The 24,031-nt window shown below is 44.3% G+C and overlaps 1 protein-coding gene across 5 annotated transcripts in view; it reads right to left on the reverse strand.

Moving 5' to 3' along the window:
• Positions 1-3,775: 3,775 nt before the first annotated feature.
• Positions 3,776-24,031, reverse strand: part of LOC143719389 (uncharacterized) — a 47,383-nt gene continuing 27,127 nt past the window's right edge. The window contains exons 2-4 of one of the 5 annotated variants that reach the window (XM_077209750.1): positions 13,609-13,723; positions 6,120-6,206; positions 3,776-5,711 (exon numbers count right to left, since the gene is read on the reverse strand). In XM_077209750.1, the coding sequence (XP_077065865.1) occupies positions 4,165-5,711; positions 6,120-6,198 (1,626 nt within the window). In that variant the 5' untranslated portion in view covers positions 6,199-6,206; positions 13,609-13,723 and the 3' untranslated portion in view covers positions 3,776-4,164. Of the gene's footprint in view, positions 5,712-6,119; positions 6,207-6,285; positions 6,355-13,454; positions 13,532-13,608; positions 13,805-24,031 lie in introns of those variants that run through there. The other 4 variants (XM_077209749.1, XM_077209748.1, XM_077209751.1 and 1 more) reach the window with 4 other exon arrangements.

A 24,031-nucleotide genomic window follows, 5' to 3' on the forward strand; every position in this document is an offset into this window, starting at 1 on the left:
TCTCTGAACTGTCAGCTTTACAGACGAGCGAGATTCTCTGGTGTTGATGTGACGGCGATCTCCCGGCGAGCGCGCACTTCCTGCTTATCTGTGCAGTGGTTTGCCAGTGAGTGTGTTCCTCCCCGGGCGCTTCAACACTCTCAGAGTTTCTTTTCTCCCTAAAAGAGCTTGCACGTGGCACGTCTTTTTAAAGATGCATCGCCCGTGCACTTCAGGTTGCGGTAGACTGGTGGCCGACTTTGATGGGCACGAGTGCTGCATAGTGTGTTTGGGCATTGATCACACTAGAGCAGCGCTCGTGGATGACTCATGTTCTCACTGCGGGAACATGACCATCGCAACATTACGATCAAGACTCAGTGATCTCGCAAGAGTGAGGGTCCCCTCATCCACACCCCGATCTAGCGCCTCCACGAGAGGTTCTACTTCGGCTGGTGGCCAGGGTGATCTGAGGGTGACGGTTTGGAACAAAGCGCCGACTATCCGTCCGTGCCTAGCCGCACCCTCTCCAATGTTGCAACCCGCGAGTGTTCAGGGGATTTCCGCGGGTCCATCTTCTGATGCCCCGCGGATTTCCTTTGGCGCTCCAGAGGAGGACACTATGTCTATTGCAGCATCACAAGGTGGGTCTGATTCTTCTGGAAGTGAAGATTCGTCACAGCTGCCACCTTCCGGTGTGCATACGGCTGTGCTCGAGTCCGATCCAGAGATGACGGCCATGCTTTCCCGAGCCGCCGCGAGTATCGGTTTAGAGTGGTCCCTCCACCCTGTCCCGAGCGCTCGCGGTTGGATGATTGGTACTTGGGTAAGGCCCCAATACCTTTCTTCCCGGACGTGCATGATGAGATCTCGAAGTCCTGGAAGACCCCCATGTCTTCCCGTGACCGCTCGTTGACCTCATTCGCCTTTCCTCCCCTAGATGAGGCGGCTGCCCGTGGGTACACTGGGCTCCCCCCGGTTGAACGCTCTGTTGCAATGCAACTGTGTCCTCAGAGCGCTTCTTCTCGTGGTGAGCCTAAGCACCCATCCAAGGCCTGTAGATATTCGTCTACGCTAGTGGCGAAATCTTACAGAGCGGCGGGACAGGCAGCCACCTCTCTGCATGCCATGGCCATTCTGCAGGTCTACCAGGCCCAGATGCTCAAGGACATGCACGAGGGTAGGACAGACCCAGGGCTCTTCAATGAGCTGCGTGCCGCCACCGACCTTGCTCTCCGAGCGACGAAGCTGACCGCACGCTCCCTGGGTTTGGTGATGTCCACAGCTGTGGTCCAGGAGAGACACCTCTGGCTGAACATCGCTGATATGCGGGAGGCCGAGCGGTCCCGCCTGCTCGACACCCCCATATCACAGGCCGGCCTTTTCGGCAGTGCAGTCGAGGATTTTGCCCAACAGTTCTCGACTGCGCAGAAACAGACTGAGGCTATCAAGCACATTCTGCCCCGACGGCCCGCTGCTGCCTCCACCCAGCCGACCGGGCAGAATACTCAGTCTGTTCGCCTCCGAGGGCGCCCTCCTGCGGTCCCCCCCCCCCCCTTCCGGCCGGCCCAAGCAAGGATCTTCGCTTGCTCGCCATTCCACTCCACGGACTGGATACGTGCGATTTTCGCCTCAGGTGAGCTTCCCCGAAAGCCCTGAGTTCCTCCAGCACTCCTGACGTCGGCGCCAGTGTCTATTGCCTGTGCGTCGGCTAGGTGCCTCCCGTGTGCATGGTCCCTCCCCTGAGCGACCCCCACATGTGTATTTCCACTGTAAGCCTCTCTTAGCATGTGTCTTTCCCTTGGCAAGCCACCTTGCCACCCCTGGGGTTGAAATATTCCACCTGCGGCTGGACACCCCAGTGTTCTCCATATGCATCCTTGGGTCATATGTATATTCTCTAAGTCCCCCCCCTCTGGGCTGGCAATAATTGCATTTTCCCTAAACCTGGGATATGCCCCCCAGTGTACCTTGGTATTCCTGTGTTGAATAGGAGTCCTTCGTCCGTGCCAGCCTCACGACAGGGATCTAAGATTTACGCAGGGGCTTGAGAGTCGCTGTCAATCACTGGCGTCCAACTGAACTCTGGACTGTTGAACGCGCGTCAGAACAATACTACGGTAACCTGGTAAAATATTACTGAAATACCTTTGATTGATTATAGATTTTGACATATTCTGACTAGGCAACACCTTACAATATTTTGTCAGTTTTGTCCATAGACTGTAAAAAAATATGGACGTAGTGTCCATGACGTCACCCGTAGGTTTCTGAAGAGCGTTTTTGAAGCCTAAAGTGGGCGGAGTCGCTCGTCACCATCTTGGCAGCGCGTCATCGTGCGTCACTCCCGGATAAATGAAAATGGGCAAAAAGGCGGGAGGTGGGTGGGCTAGAGGTGCCTGGATGCTGAAACTACACCCGCCTAGCTCGACGTGATCGAGTTTGCTCAGGCTAAGGAGCTAATGTGCTACTGGCCTCGCGCTAAAGTGACAGCTGACTTGAAGTAGACCTAAAGCCAATAGTTAAAGTTCATGTTTTTGCCCTTTGAAATACTATAATAGTTAAAAGACATAACTAACCATGAGACTAACATTATGTGTATTGTGATGCATTATTATTCTCATGCAGTAACTTACAATATTTGCTCTGAGTGTGTGTGTGACAGTGATTCATGCGCATACATGTCAGTCAGCGCGGCATCGCACGTCAAGTTCGTAGAGAGCTTTATTCAGTCCATTTTAAATTCTGATAGATATTACCTAAGAAGTTCACGTAATGCACTAGAAATCCACGCTCATTTAAGGGACGAAGAGAAAGCACTGACACCTGCAGGATTTAATCTGACGGTACTTTTTATTGAACACTAAAAAGTTAAATAAGCATATTACATAGTCTATCTGCTCCGTAAGATCAACGGTAGCCTACAGCAAAACGAGTGTGGCCTCTACATCTTAGACATTTTTAAATCTGAACTCCAAAAAGCAACGATATTGTCAGACATCCATGAGTGTATGTTCACAGAGGAAAACAACTGAAGAACAGCGCTGGTTGTTCTCTCGACACTCAAAAACGATGGAATCCAACGGCGTGGGCGAAGGTATAAGGGCGGCGTGTATTAAACTGTATGAAATAATCCCGAAAAAAGTACAAACACGGCAAAGATGACAAGTTCAGCAACTTGAATCAGCTGAGGTGACATGATGGCTAACAGAGAGCAGACAAACGGCTAGTAATAGCAGCGGTAATCCACCTGTCACTCAAGTGGCCACGCCCTTGATTAGGCAGCATTTTAAGGCTTAATATAATTTAAACGGATGAGTTAAAAAAAAAATTCACCCCCCTCACAGTTGTCATGAAGGGCAAAATTAGCTGTATAGACCAAAACAACTTAAGACACCAGGCTGTAAACATATTTTTTTCGGCGGTAAAGTTGGGCATTTTAACATGGGGGAGATACAGATTTGACTCACTTTTGCTGCCAGCCTTTAAGCGGCCAGGCGATAAATTGCAGTTTAATTCACTTCCGTGTTGGTTTCAAGAGAGAGACAGGGAGGTTGCCGCTTGGTTTTGTCGTGTATTTTGTGATATATATGTTTATAATCAGAACTAGTAGCAATGACGATTCGCTAATTTTGAATGACTTTGAGTCGGTTCTTTTGAGTATTAAAAATATCTGTTTGGTTGGTGATTCAGTCTTAATCACTTGAATAGCTCACTTATGAACCGAATCGTTTGTAACAGGTTCTCAACTATAGGACACAAATAGAATATTTATATAATCCATTACAATCCAAGCTGTGATGAAGGTATTTTTTTTATTAAGTTCAACGTCTACATGACTATGAATGACTATTGCAGGTAAAGACATTTTCAAACAAAACAGATTCAATACGAAAGCATTTAATATACCATGATATTTTTTGGATATAAATACCATGCTACCAGAATAATCAAGTGATCCATTATTAACCACAGCATTGCCATTTCTGTATATCACTGCCACAGTAGTCTTTTTTAAAATAACTTTTTTGCTTAATGTCTTTGCTGACGTCGTAAAATTATAACACATCACTATTATTAGCCATTTTGTGGTCAATAGCTTTTTTCCTGTTATATTTACAAATGTAAAATATATATGTATTTGTTGTGTCTATATTATATATACACAAACACACACACATGTTGTCATTTTGTTTTGTTGTTGCTGTTTCTTCTCCAAATTAATAATGCTCCTACAAATAATACTACATAAAACAAGTAAGAACTGACTAAGCTTTCAATAAGTACTTTGAGAAAACTCATCATCGGCCCTAAAATAAGAAAGAGTGAACCAATGAGCACACAACCACATGGAAAAAACAGTGTAAGAAAAGTAAAACCGATCACTTTTTTTAGAGTTTCACTACTAAAAAGTTTCATATCTAAAAGCCAATATGCCATTGTAAATCCAGATATTAGCAGCATTATTGTCTGCTTCACACCAAGTAGAGCAAACACAGTCACAAACCCCATTGAAAGTGTCGCCCCAGTGGAACAACACAGAAATGACCCGAGCACAAAGACTGGAGATTCACAACTCTTCTTTTCATTATGAAATATGAATGCATAAGCCCCGGCTGTGACTCCAGGAGCCGCGTGACACGCGATGAGCACATCTGACCACGACCTGACGCTGATGATTGTCCCAAAGACCAGAGATGAACCCAGAACAAATGGTATGGACATTTCTGTATTTCTTATGAAATCCCCAATGATATTTACTATGATATCTCTGAAGTTTGAATCACTGATAATTCTGCTTAACTTAAACCCTTCGATTTCTCTGCTGTCTCTTTTAAATATTGTTGCTAGTGATTTTACCAAGGCCAAATTTAGCGGTATAGCAACATCTGGATTCAGAACATGTCTTAGATAGACCATAAACACCACAAGCGCTGCAAATATTGCCCCAAAATTCAACATTTTGCCATTTCCTTCAGTGTAAACAACAAGAGCTGTAAATGAAACAAGGGAAATCCATCCTATGTTTCCAGCTGCTCCTCCTAAAGTGTCATATATTACAGACAAGAGCTGATTTTCTTTATTTACATTTTGACTGTCCTTTCCTGTAAGGATTGTCTCTATTTCTTGTAGTTTTTTCAAAAGCTTCAGCCTTTCTGAATGTAACTGTTGTTTCTCATTCAATCCTGAGTAAAACCCGTGAGCATTGAGCTGAACTAGCTTGTGTATTTCGGCTACGAGAGCTGCTGTTTGAGCAGGTTTGGGTTCAGAGTCTCTGATCATGTGAAATCTGCCTCCACATGCGTTGATCATTTCTCCAGCGATCCCTCTGGATGCTCCTGTCAAACGTTCCTGGTGATTTTGCTGCAGAAGAACAATGCAGTACTGAAGAACTTCTGCTCCCAGCAGATCCTGGACTCGTTTCACAACATCACACTCTTCTGATTCTTGATCTTCCAGATTCAGGAGCATTAAAACGGCGTGAGGTCCAGGAGCCGAGAGAAACAGCGCTGTTGTGAAGCTCTGTCTCGCTGTGTCGTCCTCACAGAGGTTTGGTCCAGTGACCAGCATCATTCTACGACCCTCGTCTGTAATTACTGGAGTCTTTACAATCTCTCTGTCCTCCTGTCCACCGTCTTTCCTTCCTGACAGAATCTCTGCAGCGCTGAATCTGGAGTCGCCTCGCATTCCCACTATCAGGATCCTCACATCATCATCATCATCATGAGAAGCTGGAAGAGAAAGTTAAAAATGAAAATATCAGAAAATATTATTTGAATTAAAAATTAACAATCTACTAACTATATACAGTGTTTGGACACACTCTGATATAATTGCTCATGTAAAACAATTTTGGTTTAACACTCTGATGCATGGTAGTTTATTACATTGTTGATTTTTATTTAAAGAAAATAATTTATTACAAATTTCTATTGACTTATATTAAAACCCTAAATGCATGGTGTCCACTAAAGTGGTCAGATTTATTTTTAGTTATTGAAAGTAGACTACAACAAATATGATAATATTTTAAAAAACATGTACAAGACTAATTATATTGTTGTTTTAAGTAAAAAAAAGTTATGCATGCATCAGAACAGTATAGAGCAGATACACATTTGCATGACATTATACATTACCTTCAACATGTATAGATGTGATGTGAAATGCAAGGATCAGTGTGAAGAGCCATTTTGGTTCTGTCCTGTTTGGTTTCATTTTTCAATCTGGAGAGTAAAGCCACTGTTAATCTGTGTTTTTAAAATGGGATCTTACGATATAACCCACACTATAAAGCATACTTACAGTACGATCGTTTCATTTAACAGCACCGACAGTGAAGTTGAATCCTGTTTCTTTGCTTTCACTTTTGACATCTCACTTCCTATTTCCTGTTGTCAACGCAGTGTACCGCTACTACTATACTTTCACAGTCAGAACTAGTTCTGTTTTATTTTAGGATGTCCATCCTGAGGTAACTAGAGAGTATGTCAGCTCCAGTTCTTTTTCTATTGAAGAAATGTTTGTTTAATGGTCTTTTCAAGTATAAATTGTACGTGTACGTATATGAATTTTACAGTGACATTGAGTGTATATATATGTCCCCTTTTAATAAATAACTTATTGGTTTTTCAGGTAGATTTCCATATATGTATATATATATTAAAAAAGGTCAAGTTTATTCTTCATTTCCAAGATCAGCGAGTCATCTCGCCACATTCTCTCAGCTGTGATCAAATCCCACCAAGGCAAACCAGTTATTGCCAACTGGCATTGAACTTGCCAGACTTCTCAGTTTAACCTGTTTATTTATGAATTTAATGTGTATAGCTTCTGTTATATTGTCAACATTTGGACATTTCACTTCAGCTAACCCAAAGGGCTGATCTTCAGTTACTTTAGTGTCAGGGCTATAGCACCAAGGTACGACACAGCAGGGTGTATAACAACCCCAGTATGTGACACATTTACACTAAAAAAGTCACGGCAATACTGTAGGACTTCTGGCTCAAGGTCAATATCCATTTTCATGGCAGATGTTATGGAAGCAGACTCAGGACAATGTTTATTGACAATGAGCGGAGTAGCAGTAAACAGGTACGTGAGAAGTGCAATGATAATCTGGAGAGCGGGATATTGGCGGTGAATGTAATGTTCCTTCTTACAGGGATGATGACAGATAGATGAAGAGATGGATGACAGAGCTGATGCACACAGAGGAGGACAAAGTGCACAACTTCCTTATGGCGCTTTTCCACTCCATGGTACGGTACGGTTCGGTTCAGCACGCTTTGGCGCTTTTCCACTACATGGTACGGTACGGCTCGCTTTAAATGGTACCACCTCTGTTTAGGTTCCAAGCGTACCGATACTAAAATGTGACGTGGAAGCACTGCAGATCACTGAATGGTCAGACAGAATCGTCACTACCAGCGTCATTGTATTTGCGAGACATCAAACCCGCTAGATTTAAATAGCCAGTAACAGCCACCGCTGTAGCACCTGTTTTTAAAACTACTAGCTTGACTTGCTTGAAGAAGAAAAAACTTCAAAAAAGAAATGGCTGAATCATGGTCAGTGGACGAGAAGCGCAGACGTTCCTCTTGTTGGTTGACGAGGAGCGGATAAACTATAACGATCAGCAGACTGATCTCATGAAATGGCGTATGTATGGCATGCCAATTCGTATTTCCATTTTTGGCGTGCTATCAACACGCATAATCGCTTTTCAGCGTGTTTATCAATGCCGTTGACTTAACGTTACATCACTGTATATACTGTATATGACCTACCCCAACCCCATCCCTAAACCTACTCGCACTGTAATGCCCTATTTAAAGTTGCCCTATTCAAATAATGACCTATTTAAAGTTTTTTGGCTTTTTGTATGAATATGTTAGCCTTACTGTTATCTATAAGCTAGTATGCTCCAAAACAATGACAAAATTCGCATTTAGAAGACCAAACCCAACGGTGAAAATGAAAATCAGGTTGATGTCAGAATCCAATGTCAGATTGACGTTAATCTCCAACGTTGTATCATGGTTGAAAATGAAAATCGGGTTGACGTCAGAAACCAACATCAGTCGGTTCTGACGTCAAACCGACCAAAATGCAACTCCTGCAACCAAAATCATCCCCCGACTGACGTTACTACTTTCTACTCAAGGACCTTAACAGAAATGTAGTTGAGTAAAATGTACAATATTTGTCTTTCAAATGTAGTGAAGTTAAAGTCAAGTCAAGTCACCTTTATTTATATAGTGCTTTTTACAATACAGATTGTTTCAAAGCAGCTTTACAGAGATAACAGGAAAATAATGTTGTAATAATATTGTTAAATATAAAATGAAATGTCCCCAACTAAGCAAGCCAAAAGCCAATGGCGACAAAGGCGAAAAAGGCGAGAGTGAAGAAACCAAAACTCCATAAGTGACAGAATGGAGAAAAAAACCCTTGGGAGAACCCTGGCTCAGTCTCAGTCCTCCTTTGGCCAATGAACGAACAGTGTATGATTATGATTCAGGCAGCATTATAGGTCAGAGGTCAGATTGGATCAGAACTTTCACAATATTTATCCAGTTCGATCTGATTGGGGTCGGAGTCATCACGCCGGTATGGAGATGAGTTTGTTGAGGTGTCCATGAGGCCTTCACAGTGTTGAATGAGGCTGGCACTTCAGGGATGTGTTGTCGCCGTGTCCAGGCGCAGGTCCTTCATCAGATCTGGATATGGCCTGGATCTGGCGGACTGTGGTAAACCTCGGGATAAACAGAGAGACTAATATTAGCGTAGACCCCATCCTTCTTATGATGTACAAAGTACATCAGGATTTATGGGAAGTGTTCCCGGTTCCGGCTGATCTAAACTATGCAGCCTAACATTGAATTATAGAAGTCTATAATGTGTTATGTGTATGCCAAGTAAAAAGTAAAGTAAAAAGTTTCCAGAAAAAATAATAATCAAGTAAAGTACAGATACTCAAAAAGTGTATTTAAGTACAGTAAGTAAACGTAATTTGTTACTGTCCACCTCTGGAACGGAGACACAGAGGAAAGCTGGAGAGAGACGAGGAGACGCTGGAAGAAGTTTGCTGGAGATATCTGGATAATCGCAGGAGGAAACAAGGTAAGTGTCCACTTCATGTAGAAACAAGACCAGACCTTGCAAATACTTATGGTGCGTTCAAGTCCTCCTGGGAAGTTCGTACGTACGAGGTGGGAAGTCGTGTTAACGACGTGAGGTGCGTTCAAGTCAGTTTCGTAAGAGCAAGATGGCGGTTTACCTTCTTTTAACGAATTACACGAAAATACAGCAAGTTTGTTAACTCTGCTTATAGAAAATGAAGAACAAAGAATGCGCATCAGGTAAGTTTTTCTTTTTGTTTTTAATTAACTTATGAAGCCAATGTAAACTGTAAACTGTTAGCATTTTTTGTTGTACTTCATTAACTTGCTGCTTTTAACAAGATTAATGATGTTCATGGTAAATGACTGTTTCTAGGACGAGTAAACATTGAAATTCAATTAAAATTTACCGTCAACTACAGACGTTGCATCCATTGATTCCGCCATGTTTCTCACTGACGCCCCCATTGCGTTCAGATCGGGGCTTAAAGAATATCCCGAGCTCCCCACTGGTATTTACAACATTGTGGTGGCGTTCAAGTGCATTCAACTCGTAATTACGATCTATACGAGATGACTTGAACGCACCATTAATCTCCAACGGACAGCACTGCTGGGTCTGGAAGGAGTCCTGATAATACATTAGGATAACTATAAGGAGTCCTGATAATACATTAGGATAACTATAAGGAGTCCTGATAATACATGAGCAAAGGAAGGATCAATTTCAAAGAAAATGTCATTACTCCTGACTGACCACTTAATATTTATTAGAGGCACTCAGTATATAAATGCTTGACATTTTAGTTTATTAAAGTGTGTGGGTGTGTATATATATATATATATATATATATTTATATATATACACACACATATGTGTGTGTATTTGTGTGTGAGATAGACCAAAAAACAATACAAGTAGGCTACAGCTAATTTTGCCCCAGAATTCAAATATTTGTGCCTTGCTTCAGTGTAAACTACAACATCACACTCTTCTGATTCTTGATCTTCCAGATTCAAGACAATAAAAATGGCGTGAGGTGTAGGAGACGAGAGATTCCCACACTCGAATGATTCTCACAATCAGGATTCTTACATCATCATCTTGAGAAGCTGGACGGGAAAGGTAAAAATTGAAATATCGGTTAATCACAAAAATGTTTGGATATGACTTTAAGGATGTTTTTTTTTTTATGAGAGGAACGTTCATGGTCTTAATGCCATCATCTTGGATTTAATTCCCAGAGAACACACAAACTGCGTGAATGCGTAATGCGTGAAATCGTGGATGTGCAAAACGAGTATTTGTGGTTAAAAGAACATAATTTGTTTTAGAAAATGGCCGATGGTTTGTCTAGATCAGACTCTTATTCCTCGGCTGGGATCGTGTCGAGACTTTAAAGCTGCATTGAAACTGACATTTGGACCTTCAACCCATTGGACCCCATTGAAGTCACTATATGGAGAAAGATCCTGGAATGTTAAATCATTCATTTCTTTTCGACTGAAGAAAGAAAGACATGAATATCTTGGTTGTTGTGGGGGTGAGTAAATTATCAGGAAATTTTCATTCTGAAGTAAATTAATCCTTTAATCTGATTGTTTGTCACATTGAATATTTGTATCTAACAGCATACATTTAAATAGTTATATAAACTTTAAATTAAGTTAGAATTCAGTTTATTATTAACTTAAGTTTAAATTAAGGAAAATTAATAAAAATCACCAAACTACATAGAGGTAACCAGATACTAACCATCTAAAGATATCAAATGAAATGGAAGAATTGATATAAGGAGCCACTTTTGGTTTTGTCGTGGTTAATTTCATTTTGTAACTCGAGGTCTGTTTCACAAAGGAAGTTGAGCTAAAATCGTTCCATCGTTTCACAATTCTGTGAACGTTCTGTCAATTCTGTGTTTGATATTGCAGGTTTGTGACTAAACTCTGAATGGTATTCACACGAAGGTGTGATGTTTAAAGAGAACAGCCAATCGAGATGGTGAAACATAATTCAGCTTAATTCAGTTCACTGCTGAAGATCAAGAGATATTTTGAAAAAACATGAAAGATTTAAATACATGTACTCTACATGTATCTGAAGAAAATGAAACGACTGTTTGAAAGAAAATATCTTGAATATATAAATGCACTATTGTAGATAGTTTGTATAAGTCCACAACAAACTTAAACTTGTAATCCTAGTGATTTCAAAGGCTTAATATTCAAATATTATATACATTTTTTAAAGCTTATTTATATAGAAGAAAATCTTAAGCTTATTAGTTGCTAAAATGTAGACTATATATTTTTATTAAAAACACATAATACAAAGCAATGTTTTCAGATATTTAATAGATATTTTGATACAGAGCTTTAACAACAATTATAATTTAGTCACTGTTTGTGACAAACTGATGCAGTCAGCTTTCTCCTAATTACTATTAACAGTAATGCTACATAAAACATGAACTGACTAAGCTTCCACAAGTACTTTGAGAAAACTCATCATCGGCCCTAAAATAAGAAAGACTGAACCAGTGAGCACACAACCACATGAAAAAAACAGTGTAAGAGCTGATAAACCGATCACTTCCTGTAGAGTTTCACTCTCTAAAAAATGCCAATATGCCATTGTAAGCCCTGATATTAGCAGCATTATTGTCATCTCCACACCAAGTAGAGCAAACACAGTCACAAACTCCATTGAAAGTGTCGCACCAATGATACAACACAGAAATGACCCGAGCACAAAGACCGGAGATTCACGACTCATCGTTTCATTGTGAAATATGAATGCATAAGCCCCGGCTGTGACTCCAGGAGCCGCGTGACACGCGATGAGCACATCTGACCACGACCTGACGCTGATGATTGTCCCAAAGACCAGAGATGAACCCAGAACAAATGGTACAGACATAATTGCTATCGATAGAAGTATTGGAAGAATGAAAATATATGCTATCACATGCCCTATGGTATCTCTGAAGTTTAGACCACTGCTAATTCTTCTAAAATCTTCTATTTCTCTGCTGTCTATTGTAAATATTGTTGCATTTGATGTTATCAAGGCCAAATTTAGAGGTATAGCAACATCTGGATTCAGAAAATGTCTTAGATAGACCATAAACACCACAAGCACTGCAAATCTTGCCCCAAAAATTAACATTTTGTCATTTCCTTCAGTGTAAACAACAAGAGCGGTAAATGAAACAAGGGAAATCCATCCTATGATTCCAGCTGCTCCTCCTAAAGTATCATATATTACAGACAAGAGCTGATTTTCTTTATTTAGATTTTGATTGGCCGTTTCTGTGAGGATTTTCTCTATTTCTTGTAGTTTTTTCAAAATCTCTGTTAATAACTGTTGTTTCTCATTCAATCCTGAATAAAACCCGTGAGCATTGAGCTGAACTAGCTTGTGTATTTCGGCTACGAGAGCTGCTGTTTGAGCAGGTTTGGGTTCAGAGTCTCTGATCATGTGAAATCTGCCTCCACATGCGTTGATCATTTCTCCAGCGATCCCTCTGGATGCTCCTGTCAAACGTTCCTGGTGATTTTGCTGCAGAAGAACAATGCAGTACTGAAGAACTTCTGCTCCCAGCAGATCCTGGACTCGTTTCACAACATCACACTCTTCTGATTCTTGATCTTCCAGATTCAGGAGCATTAAAACGGCGTGAGGTCCAGGAGCCGAGAGAAACAGCGCTGTTGTGAAGCTCTGTCTCGCTGTGTCGTCCTCACAGAGGTTTGGTCCAGTGACCAGCATCATTCTACGACCCTCGTCTGTAATTACTGGAGTCTTTACAATCTCTCTGTCCTCCTGTCCACCGTCTTTCCTTCCTGACAGAATCTCTGCAGCGCTGAATCTGGAGTCGCCTCGCATTCCCACTATCAGGATCCTCACATCATCATCATCATCATGAGAAGCTGGAAGAGAAAGTTAAAAATTAAAATATCAGAAAGGTTTTATTTGAATTTAAATTAAATAATCTACTTACTTTACAGTGGTTGGTCTCTAATGTAATTGCTCAAGAAAGCCATTTTTTTATTTAACCCTCTGATGAATGTATTTGTGGTTAAAAGGACATATTTGCTTACCTACAAAATGCCATTCACTTACATTAGGCCTACATTACCACCCTGAATGCACCCTGAATGATTTATTTTTAGTTATCGAAAGTAAACTCCAACAAAATATGATCAGTTTTAAGAAATTATGCACAAGACTGATTTTTATTTCCCCAGTAAAACAAAAGAAAAAAGAGACGTGTGATTTAATAATGCATGCATCAGAACAGATGCGCATTTACATGACATGGTCATTTGTACATTACCGTCAACATGTATAGATGTGATGTGAAATCCAAGGATCAGTGTGAAGAGCCATTTCAGTTCTGTCCTGTTTAGTTTCATTTTTCAACCTGGAGAGTAAAGCCACTGTTAATCAGTGAATTTAAAATGTAACCAAAAATATCCACAAACTATGAGGCATATTTACAGTACAATCGTTTAATTTAACAGCACTGACAGTGAAGTTGAATCCTGTTTGTTTGCTCTCACTTTTGATACTCGTGTGATTGCCCAGCCATATTTAGCAGGGAGTCGAATGTCCACTCATAATGAGTAATGATACGCAACTAAGGTCGAAGAGCTTGGGAGAGATGAGTTTTGAAACAGCATTTTTACTGAGTTTATTATACAACACATAGGCTGATGATTGTCCCAAAGACCAGAAGAAATTATATAATTGCTGGGTAAACAATTATCTGAAGAATTAAAACATTGGCTGTGAAATCTCCTATGGAATCTCTGAAGTGTGGACTGTTGCTATACTTCTGCGAAACAATTGCTGAAATCCTTCAATTTCTCTGCTGCCTCTTGCAAATATAGTTGTAAGTGATGTTATCAAGGCCAAATTTAGCGGTAGAGAAACATTTGGACTCAGAACATGTTTTAGATAAAAGATGCGTCTTCAGCCGTTTCTTGAAAGTGGCTACGGACTGGGCAGCTCTGGTTGAGTTAGGCAGATCATTCCACCAACAGGGAACAGTCATGGTAAAGGTCAGAGAAAGTGATTTTGTGCCCCTTTGAGATGGTACCACAAGACGACATTTGCTTGCAGAGCGCAAGTTTCTGGATGGCACATAAGTCTGAAGTAATGAGTTTAGGTAAAAGGGAGCAGAGCTAGTGGTTGTTCTGTGGGCAAACGTCAGTGACTTGAATTTAATGCGACCGGTAACCAGTGCAATTTTGTGAGGAGAGGAGTGACGTGTGCTCTCTTCGGCTCGTTAAAGACCACTCTGGCTGCAGCATTTTGGATCAGTTGTAGAGGTTTGACAGAGCAAGCTGGAAGACCAGCCAGGAGAGCATTACAATAGTCCAGTCTGGATAGAACAAGTGCTTGGACAAGGAGTTGTGTAGCATGCTCTGATAGGAAGGGCCTGATCCTCTTAATGTTGTGCAAGGCAAATCTACATGACCTGGCAGTTTTAGCAATGTGGTCTGTGAAGTTTGATTGATCATTAACTACAACTCCAAGGTTCCTGGCTGACCTTGATGGAGTTATGGATGATGAGCCAAGCTGAATTGTGAAGTTGTGATGAAGTGTTGGGTTGGCCGGGACCACAAGTAGCTCTGGCTTCGCAAGGTTTAGTTGAAGGTGGTGGTCCTTCATCCAGCCAGAAATGTCTGTCAGGCAGGCTGAGATACGAGTAGCTACCGTCAGATCGTCAGGCTGGAATGAGAGGTAGAGCGTAGCGTCATCAGCGTAGCAGTGATAGGAAAAGCCATGTTTCTGAATCACAGATCCTAGTGATGTCATGTGGATGGAGAAGAAAAGCGGTTCCAGCACTGAGCCCTGAGGCACTCCAGTAGCTAGATGTTGGGTCTTAGACGCCACACCCCTCCACGACACCCTGAAGGACCTACCTGAGAGGGAAGACTCGAACTATTGGAGAGCGGTTCCCGAGATGCCCTTCATCTTTAGGATTGACAGGAGGATCTGGTGGTTAACTGTGTCAAAGGCAGTAGATCCAAAAGGATGAGAACTGAGGTTTTGGAAGCTGATCTTGAGTCTCAGAGCTTCAATTACTGAGAGCAGGGCAGTCTCAGTTGAGTGTCCGCTTTTTAAACCAGACTGATTGTTGTCTAAGAAGTTGTTCTGTGTAAGAAAGGAAGATATCTGGTTGAAAACAACTCGTTCAAGTGTTTTTGCGACGAATGGAAGGGAAACCGGTCCGTAATTTTCCAGATGTGCTGGATTTAGAGTGGGTTTCTTTAGCAGTAGGGTTACCCTGGCCTGCTTAAAAGCTGTGAGAAAGGTAACAGTGTGAAGAGAGGCGTTTATGATGTGCGTGAGTGCGGGTACTGAGGAAGAAAACTGAGGAAGAAATGGCTTTAAGTAGGTTAGTGGGAATAGGATCAAATGGAAAGGATGAGTTTCAGGGCTCTCAAGCATGCGTGACAGTCACTCATTTCGGTCTTTTGTCACGCACTCCCGCCACACATTGTATTTCTCACGCTGAAAAACTATTTGTAAAATATTTAATATGCCGCAGCGCCCAAAACTCTGGCCGCGCCGCTCTCACTGTGGAACCGGCAGGAATCAAGCGTGTCTCCTCTGGTGTTGTTCGTCGAATAGCATTTTGTTTGAATAGCATGCGAGAGTCAGAAGAATTGTTAATTTTGTTGTGATAGTAAGTCATTTTAACAGTAGAGATATTAGCACAGAATGAAGAGAGGAGGGATTGATAAAAACCAAGGTCAGTAGTCTTTCGATTTTCACCACTTCCTCTCTGCACCCCTGAGTTTAGAACGATGTTGGCAGAGAACATCAGATAACCAAGGGAACTAACTGGCCTGGAGGAAAGGGGGCAGAAGTTGCCCAAGTAGGATGTTTAAGTGGAGAAAAGAGTATCAGTTGCACTGTTAGGCCCTGTCCACACGGAGACGCGTTTAGCTGTATACGTACAAATTTTTTATCGGATCGGCGTTTCGTCCAGACGCATCCGGCGTTTTGGGAGACTGAAACTGCTATTTTTTGAAACCGGGTCCCAGTGTGGATAAATCTTAAAACGACACCCTTGCGTCTTCGTGTGTACGGCCAATCCGTATATTTTGTGAAACGATGATGTCATCACCCCACGTGTCGACTAGTCAGACGCGCTAAATCAGTAGGCTAACAGCAACAACAACTGCGACTACTTGCTTGAGTTCATGCTTCAGAAGCTACTGAGCCTATTTTATTTCTTTATTTATTATATAGGCCTACTTTAATGTATTTTTATTTTATTTCTGTATTTTACTTCATTATTTGTTTATATTTCTTTCTTATGCTATGATGCTTGTATTTTGTCTGATTAAGACATTTCATATTTTGTAGGGATTGGCATTTCAAGCAAAAATAATATTCGACGATCGCTGGGAATTATTTTATTATTATTCAAAAAACGCACCTCTGCCCCTCATGCTCACCGGTAACATGGCGTTCGCTCCGACATTACATTTCTCTGTACTGTAGGCCTACATGTTGTAGCCATTAAAGAAAAGTTAGTTTCATATTTATGTTTAAATAATGTTATTTTTTCCATTTCATATATGTTGATTATATGAAAAGTGAACAGCGTGAGTAGCCTAATCATAAGATGCGCAATATCGAGACACATCATTTTGACCACTTCATTAAGTTTTGTTTTATATAAAGCCTTTCTTTAAAGTGAATTTTCGTTATGTATAAATTGTATCTTTATTTTAATCAATGTTTCATCAACCAATTGCCTGGATTTAATAAATAAGATGGAAATATAGCAGACAATAGCCATCAGGACACGGAGGCGCCGACGCGATATAACTTGCATCCCACGTGAACTGGAGCTTGTCTCATAAATGAACAGAAACTCAGAAATATATCTAAGCTTGAAATGTCTACTTTTAAATTCAAAACGAAAAGAAACAGACAACTCTCTTATAATCCGTATGAAGTGTGCATTTATCTCTATAAGCACCTTCACCTACTGCGAAGGTGGCGAGTCAGCATCGTCACAGAAAACACTAGTTTATTAATAAACAATTAAAAAGTCTCCTTGCTATATTTGACACATTCATAATGATTAGGCTATTTGCCGGTTCTTTGTGGCAAGCTTTATGAGTTTGCAAACTAATCGAACATCTTGACTCATTCCTATTTTGTACCAGGCCATTTATGGTTTTTCATACTGTTCAATAAAGTTCTTGTTAAAAAAGAAAGAAAAAAAAGAAGCTACTGTTCCTAATATTATTGTATACAGCGCGCAAGGTTTATGCGCAAGACTTCTTCTCTGTTTTTAGTGTATCTGTGTCAGAAATACAGCGCCTCATACTGGTCTGTCATGTATACTACATCGGTTTCATTTGGTTTCCTTGGTTTCGTGTGTACGCAGATATTTCTTGAGACGGCGCCGTGTTTACGGAATTTTTTTTTAGAACGAGGAAAAAAAAAATCGGATAGGGAAAGCTCTGGCTTCGTGTGGACGTGGCCTTAGTATTTAGTGTTGAGAGCTGATCAGGTGGAGGAAGTGTGGATGAGACCAAAGAGGATAGGCGAGAGGGTGAGAGTGAGCATAGGTTTCACCGAATGGTGACCTGTGGAGGAGTTTGTGTTGTGTTCTGAGTCAGTAGGAAGTGATCTGAGGTGTGCAGCGGAGTGACCAGTGTATGGTCCGTGGAGCGTGTGTAAATAAGGTCCAATTGGTTACCTGATTTGTGAGTAGCCGCAGTAGATACTCTTTTAAGGTCGAATGAGGCAAGCAGAGTGTGGAAATCAGCAGCCTCAGATTTTAGGTGAATGTTGAAGTCTCCAAGAACTATGAGAGGAGTACCATCCTCAGGGAAGGATGAGAGTAGCACATCAAGCCCCTCCAAGAAACTGCCAAGCTGACCTGGTGGATGATATACAACTACAAAATGGGACTAGTGATGGTAATTGAACGTGATTCAAATGAGCTGTTGTCATGCAGAGGTGGTAAATGATCAAATTTCCAATCGTTTGAGATAAGCAGACCAGTACAGAAAGTGAAGTAAGTGGAGAGGGCAGCAGGTGTGGCAGTGTCCTCTGGTCTGATCCAGGTCTCAGTCAGGGACAATAGGGTGAGACCTGAATGACTAGAAATAGATGTAATGAAATCAGCATTTGTTTACAGCTGACTGGCAGTTCCAGAGACCGATAGGAAAAGAGAATAAAGTACTAGAAGACACCGGAAAGGTACGCAGGTTGTTAGGATTGTACTGCCTTCGACGTAGGGCTGGGCGATATGGCCAAAAAAATTATCACAATAATTATCAGTCGATATCGATAATTGTCACGATAAATGTCAAATATTTCTTTCTTTCAAGTTTAAAGGCGGATTTTTACTCCTAAGTGCAAGTTGTAGAAACCAGAGCTTTAATTGTGGTTCTCTTACGAGAGTATCTCTCGTACTGCGTAATATCTTACGCTATGGGGAAAACCTCTTTTCAACGAGATATTGAAGCCAAAAATTATCCTTAATTTTGAATTAATGTAAAACGCTGTGCAGCAGCATGCAGACATAGGCAGGACGGCTCGCGCGCCTATTGGCTGCCCTGCGGCAACAGCAGCAGCCTATCGAGAGAGGCGCGGCGTGACACCATATCCAATGGGGGCATTTCGCGCCCATTTCGTCACATCCCGCCAGAAAGGGCGTGGTCTCGCCCTATAACTATAGCTCGATAAGGCTGATACACTGATTTTCATCTCTTCAGCGAAGCATCACGCATCGCTGGATCCGGAGTGAGAGGCCACGCCGTCTGAGATAAGCACACAGCGGGACGAGCCATTGAGTCTGAAGTCGCTGGCATCGCCGCATTTAGCCGCCGTACCTGCTACGCTTTCCGGCGTTATATCCTTTTCATACTGTGTGTGTGTGTTCGCCGCTGCGACACACATTTTTTCACTGTCTATCTCTGCTAAAAGAGCTGCGTCTTTTTCAAGATGCAAAGATCCTGCGGCTCGTGCCGAGCCACACTCAGCGACGGGGACTGTCAGGTCATCTGCGTTTCCTGCCTGGGTGAGGATCATGCGGCTTTCGCTCTCGTCGATGGCGGATGCCCTCACTGTGAGCTACTGCTGATGGTGACTCTGAGGACTCGCCTGGCATCATTCTCAGAGCCTGCACTTCAGCCCGCTGTAGCGCCGCGCCGTAAAAGCGCCGTGCCCAGCGCGGCCCCGAGCCTTCTCCTGCCCGCCAAAGCTCGCCGGTTCGCCCGCCAGCTTCGCCGGCATCGCTCGAGTCCCTCACCGACGGACAGCGGCCGCCGTCTGCCGCCGCTTCCGCCATTAAGGTTGATGAAACAGCCCCGAGCCTTCTCCAGCCCGTGATAGCTCGCCGGTTCGCCCGCCAGCTTCACCAGCTTCACTGGAGTCGGTCGCTGACGGACAACGGCCGCCGCGCGCCACCGCTTCCGCCATTAATGACGACGAGATAGCTGCATCTGTAGAGAAGGCCAGCTGCTCTATCCTGGCGTCGGACAGTGAGGATTGGGCGAGCTCTGTGGACCTCCCCCTTCTGCCCGCGAGTCGTCAGGGAAACGGGCCAGCATCAAAACCGCGGCTAGCTTTCTTTATGTTATAAGAAAGCTACCCCGCCCCCGCCCCCCGTGGGCATGCCTCACAGGCGAAATGAAGAAAGAGTGTATTTTTAGTCCCGCCGAGGCTGGACCAATCTCCATTTCTCAAACATTTCTCAGCTCCTCTTAGTTTGAGCGGCTGAAAATGTCAATATTGCAGCAATGAGCCTGTTGTATAACATGCACGCCTGCAAACAAACGCCAAACCACACACAAACTGTGATGACGCTCTCTTATGCGCTCGAGCTATTTTAAGCTTTTGTCGTTTCCCCCTGTGGCTCAGTGGCGAAACCCAAAGCCTTCGCACGGGAGACCCATGTTCGATCCCAGGTCTCGCTGCAGATAAAAATTTGGTCTCGCCCCGGCCAGACTTGCACCGAAACTTTTCGCTCGTTCAGTTCCAAGAAAATGTGACTGTTGCAGTGTATTTTGCAGTAAACAAGCCGGTACCATGGCCCGCTTGACTGCACAAGAATGCCGTTTCCCAGGCGACCCAGAAAAATTATATAAGCAGGGGCGGCAGTGGCTCAGTGGTTCATGTAGGTTGTCTACAAACCGAAAGGTTGGTGGTTCAATCCCCGGTTCCACCTGACCAAGTGTCGAGGTGTCCATGAGCAAGACACCTAACCCCAACTGCTCCCGACGAGCTGGGTGGCGCCTTGCATGGCTGACACCGCCGTCGGTGTATGAATGTGTGTATGAATGGGTGAATGTGAGGCAAATATGTAAAGCGCTTTGGTGGCCATTCGGTCTGTGAAAGCGCTATATAAATGCAGTCCATTTACCATTTACCAGTGTATTTTCTGGTATTCCGGCCACAGCCGATGGTGTTATGAGTGTAATAAAAATGCCCACAGCACAGTGTTCATTTCTACACCAAACACAGTGCAGGGCACGCACAAATGAGATTGACTCATGTCATTGTGCATTAAATGTAGTGAATGTGCCCACAACCCAGTGCCCACAAACACTACACACTGCATGTGCCACATTTTCTGTAAAACAAAACCAACACACATACAGTCAGCTAAAACCCACGGTGTTTAAGTCTCGCCGCGGCCAGACTCCACCGAAACTTCTCGCTCGTTCAGTTCCAAACAATGTGACTGTTCCAGTGTATTTCGCAGTAAACAAGCCGGCACCACAGCCCGCTTGCCTGCACACAAATGCCATTTTTACGGCGACCCAGATAAATCCCAAAAGAGTGTATTTTCTGGTATTCCGGCCACGGCCGATGGTGTTATGAGTGTTGTTAGAATGCCCACGTCTCAGTGCCCATTCCCACACAGAGACACAGCCCGCCACAGTTCAGGGCTAGCACAAATAAAATCGACTCATGTCGATTGTGCAAAAATGTACTGAATGTGCCCACGACACAGTGCCCACAAACACAACACGGTGCGTGTCCCTCGTTTTCTGTAAAAACGAAACCGACACACATTCAGTCAGCACAAGCCGACGGTGTTCTCAGTGCAGTGAATGTGCCCGCCGTCCCGCGCCCACATTCCTTCACAGACACGCTCAACCCCACGGGGTTTGTCCCGCTCTCTCTCTCTCCATAACCTGTCATAGAGAATTCGAGCGCGACCAGGCTGCCCGCCGTGATCGGCGCGCCTCCCGCCTCGCACACTATAAACACAGTGTTTATGTCTCAGCACACCGAAGCTCTGCAGCCGCCGCTATGCCGCGGCCAGAGCCCTGATTTCATTCTACCCCTAGCTATTCACGCAGATGCGTGGGCAAAGCTTCCCGGGGTATCAGAATGGGTGTTGAACACTATAAAAAGAGGCTATTCGCCACAGTTCGCTCGACGTCCCTGCCGTTACACGGCGCGAGTCGAAACCACGGTAAACAACGAAGTCTCTCATCTACTTCGAGCCGAAATAGCGAAACTGCTGAGCAAAGGGGCCATAGAACCTTTATCTCAGGCTCAGAGCGAAGGGGGGCTATACAGCAGATATTTTCTGGTACCGAAAAAAGACGTGGGTCTCAGGCCCATTCTAGATCTGCGACAGCTGAACAGAGTGCTTATGAAGCACCAGTTCAGAATGCTGACAACCAGGAAAATCCTCGCGCAAGTGCGCCAGGGAGACTGGTTTATGTCAATAGATCTGAAAGACGCCTATTTCCAAATACAAATAGCGTCACGTCACAGGCGATTCTTCAGATTCGCCTACGAGGGCCAGGCATATCAATACACAGTCCTACCGTTCGGCCTATCCCTATCACCCCGTACATTTACAAGGTGCATGGACGCGGCCCTCGCACCCCTGAGACTTCAGGGCATGCGAGTTTTGGACTACTTGGACGATTGGCTGATTCTAGCTCGATCACATTCAGAGCTCATAGAACACAGAACCACATTACTTGAGCATCTCGAGAATCTGGGTCTCACAGTCAATTGGGCGAAGAGTTCGCTGTTCCCCAGCCAGAAGATCTCTTTTCTGGGAACAGTACTGGACTCGCTGTCTATGATAGCACGTCTGTCGCCAGAGTGAGAACTGGACATTCAGCGCGCCGCGAAATCCTATCGCCGCGGCTCTATAGTCCCGCTCAAAGGTTTCAGAAAATGCTGGGCCTCACGGCCTCGGCATCTTCAGTACTCCAGCTGGGCCTGCTTCGCATACGCCCACTGCAGTTATGGCTGAAAGTGCGAGTTCCACCCCGGGCATGGACCTCTGGTCTGTTTCACCTCAGGGTCGACATGAAATGCGTTTCGGCTCTGGAACCTTGGAAAATAGCCGACTGGTATCAGTCAGGCGTGAGTCTGGGGACTCCCTCGAGTGTGACGGTGGTGTCCACGGATGCCTCCACCTCGAGATGGGGAGCGCTGCTCGAGGGCAGACCGTTCTTCGGCCAGTGGTCAGAACGGGGAAAGCTCCTACATAAATGCCAGTCGACAACGCGCTATGGCGCTTTTGTCCCCAGATAAAAGGCCGCCACGTCTTAGTCCGTTTGGACAACATGTCAGTGGTGGCATACATAAATCGCCAGGGTGGCGTCAGGTCCCGAAACCTTACAGGCTGACGGAACGCCTCCTGGTCTGGGCTCAGCACAACCTGCTTTCTCTGAAAGCAGCGCATGTGCCTGGTCGCCTGAATCTGGGACCAGACCGTCTGTCCAGAAACAATGTCCCAGCAGGGGAATGGTCGCTGCACCTGCAGACGATCCAACTGCTGTGGGAGACATTCGGCAGAGCGCAGGTGGACCTGTTCGCGTCCCAAGAAAAAGCTCACTGTCCGAACTTTTTCTCCAAGAGCAGGGATGCGCTGGCCCACGTATGGCCCCGCTGCCCCCTCTATGTTTTTCCCCCCCTCTCGCTCCAGCCTCAAGTGCTGGAACGAATCAGGGAAAACGGATGCCCAGTGCTACTCGTGGCTCCGCTCTGGACAAACCAGAATTGGTTCCCAGTCCTAATGCGGCAGACCAGCACTGCCCCGTGGCCGATACCGGTGAGGAGAGACCTCCTCTCTCAGGCAAAGGGCTCGATTTGGCATCCTCGCCCGGAATTATGGTCCCTACATGCATGGGCCATCAACGGGTACCCGCTAACCTCCCAGAGGGAGTGTTAAATACAATCACGCAGGCTAGAGCCCCGTCTACTAGACGGCTCTATTCCTCAAAGTGGTCAGTGTTCTCTGCCTGGTGTCAAGCTCAGGGCGGGGTTACGGAAGTGCTCTCCTTCCTTCAGGAGCTGCTGGATAAGGGCAGAACCCCATCCAGGCTCAAAGTATACGTGGCGGCCATAGCGGCGCTTGCAAAGCTGACGTCTGGCCAGTCACTGGGGAAAACGACCTGGTCGTGCGATTCCTCAGGGGAGCTCGGAGGCTGAATCCTCCCAGATCCCCCTCAGTCCCTGTGTGGGACCTTTCTACGGTTTTGGAAGCCATGAAAGGTGCCCCATTCGAGCCAATCCATTTGTCAGACATAAAACATCTGTCTCTCAAAACGGTATTCCTTATGGCTCTCGCTTCAGTGAAGCGCGTAGGGGACTTGCCAGCGCTTTCGGTAAGCGCGTCATGCATGGAGTTTGGGCCTAATGATTCAGAAGTCATACTCAAACCAAGGCACGGGTACATGCCCACATCCCTCAACACACCGTTCAGGGCCCAGGTTATTTCACTGTGCGCCCTCCCGGTTCGTGATGAGGAGAAGGATGCGAGTCTCCTCTGCCCTGTCAGGGCACTGAGAGCTTATGTGTCCCGCTCGTCGGTCTTCAGACAGACTGAACAGCTCTTCGTTTTGTTTGGCGGACGCTCCAAGGGACTGGCCGCATCAAAACAGAGCCTATCCAGATGGAT

The sequence above is a fragment of the Siphateles boraxobius genome, unplaced genomic scaffold, assembly GCF_051911475.1.
Source record: "Siphateles boraxobius isolate OS27281-9 unplaced genomic scaffold, OSU_SipBor_1 62, whole genome shotgun sequence".
Classification (NCBI taxonomy): Eukaryota; Metazoa; Chordata; class Actinopteri; order Cypriniformes; family Leuciscidae; genus Siphateles; species Siphateles boraxobius.